At 62.6% G+C, this 5,546-nt stretch overlaps 1 protein-coding gene across 1 annotated transcript; it reads left to right on the plus strand.

Moving 5' to 3' along the window:
* Positions 1-458: 458 nt before the first annotated feature.
* GJA4 (gap junction protein alpha 4) lies at positions 459-1,890 on the plus strand. The gene has a single exon (XM_008922611.3). It carries the CDS (start codon positions 510-512, stop codon positions 1,539-1,541), a length of 1,032 nt encoding a protein of 343 aa, XP_008920859.3. The 5' UTR covers positions 459-509; the 3' UTR covers positions 1,542-1,890.
* The last annotated feature ends 3,656 nt before the right edge of the window (positions 1,891-5,546 follow it).

Below are 5,546 nucleotides of genomic sequence, written 5' to 3' on the forward strand. Positions count from 1 at the left end.
TTAGCAGCGGTTAATAAGGAGCCGGGGCTGCAGCCGCCCTCTCTGCTCCTTCCCAGCCGGGCTGCGGGGCTGAGCGCCCGCGGGGTGCGGGCTGGGCTCCAAGGGGTCCCCACAGCAGCAGGAGGTCGGTGAGGGGTGCTAGGGGTCCCCTGGGCGAGGGAAGAGTGCTGGGGGTCCAGCGTCCCACAGCCATGAGCTGTGGGTGCTCTGGGCTGGGTGCTGCTGGGGCAGGTGAATCTCTGTGCTGCCTCTTCTCCCCCTGCCCCGTGTTCCTGCACTGGGCAGGCATAAGTAGAAGGAGCCCTCCAGGTCTCAGAAAGCCTGGGTGCTTCCCTCAGGTGTGGGATGTCCCTCAGTGGGTTTGCTGGGACACTCTGCAGAGCAGCTGTATCCCAAAAAATCACGAGGCTGAGGTGGCCCTACCTGCCCTGTGCTCCTCGGCACGGAAAGAGGGAATTGATGTGCCTGCTCTCCCCTCTCTGCTGGCAGAGGCACAGGCTCCCTAGAAGATGGGTGACTGGGATTTCCTGGAGAAACTGCTGGACCAAGTCCAGGAGCACTCGACTGTGATCGGGAAGATCTGGCTCACCGTGCTCTTCATCTTCCGCATCCTCATCCTGGGCCTGGCCGGGGAGTCCGTGTGGGGGGACGAGCAGTCGGATTTCGTGTGTAACACCAAGCAGCCGGGCTGCACCAACGTCTGCTATGACAAAGCCTTCCCCATCTCCCACATCCGCTACTGGGTGCTCCAGTTCCTCTTCGTCAGCACCCCGACCCTGATTTACCTGGGCCACGTTATCTATCTGTCCCGGAGGGAGGAGAAGCTGAAGCAGCAGCAGAGTGAGCTTCGGGCTGTCCACAGCAAGGACCCGAAGATCGAGCAGGCCCTGGCAGCCGTGGAGAAGAAGATGTCCAAGATCTACGTGACAGAGGACGGGCGGCTCAAGATCCGAGGGGCGCTGATGTGGACCTACATCATCAGTGTGATCTGCAAGAGCATCTTCGAGGCTGGTTTCCTCGTCGGCCAGTGGTACCTGTACGGCTTCTCCATGGTGCCCCGCTACGTGTGCAAGAGGGACCCCTGCCCCCACCAGGTGGATTGCTTCATCTCCCGCCCCACCGAGAAGAGCATCTTCATCATCTTCATGCTGGTGATGGGCCTGATCTCCTTAATCCTGAACCTCCTGGAGCTCTTCCACCTCTGCTGCAAGAACCTGCTCAGCAACATCAAGAAGGTGTCGGGGCCGGTCGTACCGAGCCGGGAGGTCTTTGCCCAGGACATGGTGTCAGATCCCTACGCACCCAAGCACTACCCGTTCCTGCCCATGGCCGAGAGCCACGTGCCCTCCTACCAGACCTACAACAAGCTCTCCAGCGAGCAGAACTGGGCCAACTTCCACAACGAGGAGAGCCTGGCGCTGGGCAGCGGCAGCAGGCCCCTGTCGGACCCCTACGCCCCCCGGGCTGCTGAAGCCTCTGCCCCGGAGGAGAAGCCGTGCAGCCGGCCCGGGAGCTCGGCCTCCAAAAAGCAGTATGTGTAGTGCCAGGCTGGCCCTGGCTGGCAGGGGGACCTTCCCCTGTCCCACCTGCCTGCAGAGGTGCTGCCTGTGGGCAGGCAGCTGCCTCCTGCCTGGTGCTGTGCCTTAGGGACACACTCCCCTCCAGAGGAGGGATGCTCGGGAGCTGGGCTGAGCGCAGCCTCTGCTCTCTTCTGTTTTCCCCAATGACCCCACAAGGAAGGAAACTGCAGAAAGTTCCCCGGGACACCGTGTCCCGTGTGCCTCACTCTGGGAAAGGGAGAAATCCCTGGAGCCACCCTGTGGAACAGGCTGTCCCTGGGGCTGTAGCAGAAGGCTGCTGGCCATCGGGAGCTGCGGCTCGGCCGGACCCCAGAGCCTCTGCCGGGATGAGAGCCGGGAGCGTGGCCGTGGGAAGCTGCTCCCCTCCAGCCTCCACACGGAGCAGGCTGAGCCTGGGACAGACACGGGAAGCTGGGCTGGAGCAGCGCTGACAGATCCTGGCCACCAGCCCCGTCCCATTCCAGTGACCCTGGCATCTGTCCAGGGTTTGCTGCCGGAGCTGCCCCCTCCCCATGGGACACAGGGGGTTAATCCAGTGGCAGTTCTGTCATGACCGGCAGATCCCGATGGCTGCAGGGTCACCACGAGTGACCCAGGAGTGTGAGTTCCCTCTGCCCTCCCGGCCCTGGACCCTTTCCCATGGGATGTGTGCCTTTAAGTTATTTTTAACCTGCTGGCCTGAGCACGGAGCTTTCTGTCTTAAAGGTGCAGTTTGCAGGGGATCTGGGGAGCCCTGTCCATGTGCCTTGGAGCCCTTGGGGTTATGGGGAGGAATCAGACCAGCAGCTTCTGGTTCGGAGGGTCACTGGGTTTTATTACTTTGCACTAGTCATCTCCTGCTGTGGGCTGAGGTGCCGGGGGGGATGGAAGAACCAACTGCTGCCATGGGACCTGTCCCCCAAATTCCCCAGCCCACTGATGCTGTGAGAGGGGATGGTCCTGCTGTGACCAAAGGGCTGAAGGTCCTGTGTGACCCAGGCACGAGTGCAGGATGTGGGCACTGCCCTCAGTGCTGTTTCCTTTCCCTCTGGCAGACTCGGTGTTGCATCTTGTTGAATAAAGTTGGATGAATGAGAAAAGTTGAAGTGTGATGTGACTGTGCTTCCTGAAGCCTCCAGCTGATTCTGGGAGGGCAGGTGAGGGTTTGGGGCTGAGGGAGGGGGAAGGATGCTGTCCTGAGAGTGATCGGACTGGGGGGAGAGTGGGTCACTCATCCACTGAAAGCACAACTGTCCCTGCTGTAGTGTCCTGTCCCCTTGAGCCCAGCCTCAGCTCAGGGTTCTGACAGGGCTGTCATGTCACAGGCCCATGGTGGCCCCAGGCAGAGCTCAGTCCCCCTCCCTGTGCTGCAGATAAACCCAGCAGAGGCAGTGGAGCTGCTTGTGGCTGCATAATAGGTGGAAATGAGCTGCAGATAAAGGCACACAATGTGGCTGGGGCTGTTGTTTAGTTTCTCTGGCTGAGCCAGGCCAGGGCAGAGCCTGCTCTCTGCCAAGGGCCTCTCCAGCAAGGGTGGAACGGGCTAAAAATACCCTAGAGAAGATGAAATATGGGTGATACGGGGCAGTATCGGCCCCTGGAGGAAATGAGGAGGGAGGCACCCGGCTGAGCTGCCCTTGGGGCAGAGCCTGGGCTGGTGGCTGAGCCCACCCTTGGCTTCCTCCCTCCAGGGGACAAGGGGGGTGAAATCCCCCTGGGTGGGGGCCTGGGGTGCACACCACCAGCTCCCAGCTCTTCCCTCAATGAGGATGCTGGGGTAAACCCTGCCTGGGATAACTCTGCTCTGCTCCCACCATCTCCACAGGGACCCTGCCCTGCTCCCACTGTTGCCCGATGGGGATCCCCTGGGCCACCCTGGGGGGCCACAGCCCAGTGTTCCCTGGGCACCATCAGAGCTGCAGAGCTGCACTGTGGCTCTGGGGAGAGCAGCCCAGGGCCAGAAGGACATGCCCGTGTGACAGGGATGGGAGCAGCCGTGCCGTGTGTTTGCCCACCGCCGTGTCCCCGCTCACCTCCCGCTCCGAGACTCCTATTTTTGTTGGCCCAGGGCCAGAAGGACGTGCCCGTGTGACAGGGATGGGAGCAGCCGTGCCGTGTGTTTACCCACCGCCGTGTCCCCGCTCACCTCCCGCTCCGGGACTCCTATTTTTGTTGGCACGGGGGGAGCGTCACGCTTTTCCCAGCGACCCCGCAAGGTGGAAAACAAGACGGCCGAGCCCCTGGACACGGTGCCCAAACACGGCTCCACGTCCCACTATTGTTCCCGTGTTGTGACAAAGCGCTGGGGGCAGCCGGGGTGACCCTGCGCCGCCGGGCCCGCCGTGGCACACGCCAACAACAACAGCGAGGGGCTCACCCGCGGGGAGGGGGAGGCAGCGGGGCCGGGGCTGGCAGCACCCCCCCAGGAGGGAGGGCAGCCCTTAGGCAAATAAAAGTTTGGAGCTGATAAGGGCCCGGGCTGGCCCGGCACAGCCCTTTGGCACAGCCCGGGGACAGACAGTGGCTGGCCTTTCTCACACCTCCGCGCTCCCTCCTGAGCAAACAGGCCCCTCTGGTGCCTATCTGGGAACGGCACTCACTCCCCCAGAACCCAGCCCTGTACTGGGATGCTGAGCCCTGTGCTGGCACAGGCAGCCCGAGGGCTGCAGTGAGGGGGCTCCTCATGGGGCACCCCCTGAGTTAGGGAACACTTTGGGGCAGCTCTGCCAGCCTTGGAGGGGCCACACACTCCCTGGGACCCCAATTCCCTCTGGGGGTGCTGGTCTAACAACAGTCACAGCCCCCAGGAGCCCTGTGGCTCCTCTATAGAGATGTTTCTGCCCTCTTCCCAGTTAGGACCAGTCTGTGCTGGGCTCTCCCTGCCCAGTTCTGCCATGGTCTGGGGCAGAGGGCTGTCCTGCCTGAAAAGCTCTGCCAAAGACACTGGGTGAGCACCAAGGGGTTTATTTTTAAGCTTTCCCAGTGCACAGCAAACAGCAAGTGTCTAAATCTGGCCCGCTCTCAGGAAGAGCCACAGCAGGAGCAGAATCACAGCTGAGGGGGAGGACGGGCAGGGTGTGGGCAGGGCCATGGCAGGCAGGGCCACAGTGTGGCCCCCCTTCCCTGCAGGGGCCCTGTCCATGCCCAGGGCTCTGCCCACAGCTTCCCAGTGCCTCACTTCCCACACATCTTCAGAGGGAGCAGGAGCAGGCGGGAGCATCCTCCTCCCAGGCCAGGCACGGAGCCCTGTCCACAGCAGCACTCACCATCAGGGCAACCCCAAACCAGGAGCAATCCTGCCCTTTCCAGGCGCTGCCAGCGAAGGAAAGGCAAACCCCACGGAGCTCCCTTCCTCCCCGGGGTTATATTTAGCCCTCCACGCGCGGGCACGGCAGACAATGCACCCTGTGTGAGAACCGCGGGCCGGAGGAAACGCGCTCAATAGCCCCGACGACTTCCCGCATCCTGACATTGTCACTCCCCCACCCCGGCCACTTCCTCGTGTGGAGGCACCAGGACCGCGGTGCCCACCCTGGGATGGGTCCTACCCCTGCCAGCAGCTCAGGGCATCGTCCTGATGCGACACCGGGCGGGCAGGGGCTGCTGCCTGCAGAGCCGGGGGCTTTTCCTGGCATGGGAAGGTGGATGCTGTCTGAAAACAAGGAGCTGTGGTGGTCCTGGGGTGCTGGGGATGGGGAGTCAGCCCTGGGATGTGGCTGCTGGAAAAGGCAATGCCGAGTGGGAATGGAACACGTCCCACTGCAGCTGTCCCCAGTCAGGGCTCAAGAGATGTCACTGCTCCTCTCCCACGGTACTTCAGGGCCTTTGCCGGCCACGGAAGGAGCCACCAGGCCCGGCCTGGAGGGAGCCATGGCAGGAAGAGGCAAGTGAGACGTGAAGGCTGGGAAAGGACTCGGCTGCTCTTGGGAAAAGGGCAAAACTGGAGCCTGGGAAAAGCCTGGGCTGGGAGGGAGCAGATGTCCCCAG

The sequence above is a fragment of the Manacus vitellinus genome, unplaced genomic scaffold (assembly GCF_001715985.3).
Source record: "Manacus vitellinus isolate BGI_N305 unplaced genomic scaffold, ASM171598v3 scaffold_52_pilon, whole genome shotgun sequence".
In the NCBI taxonomy this organism is placed as follows: Eukaryota; Metazoa; Chordata; class Aves; order Passeriformes; family Pipridae; genus Manacus; species Manacus vitellinus.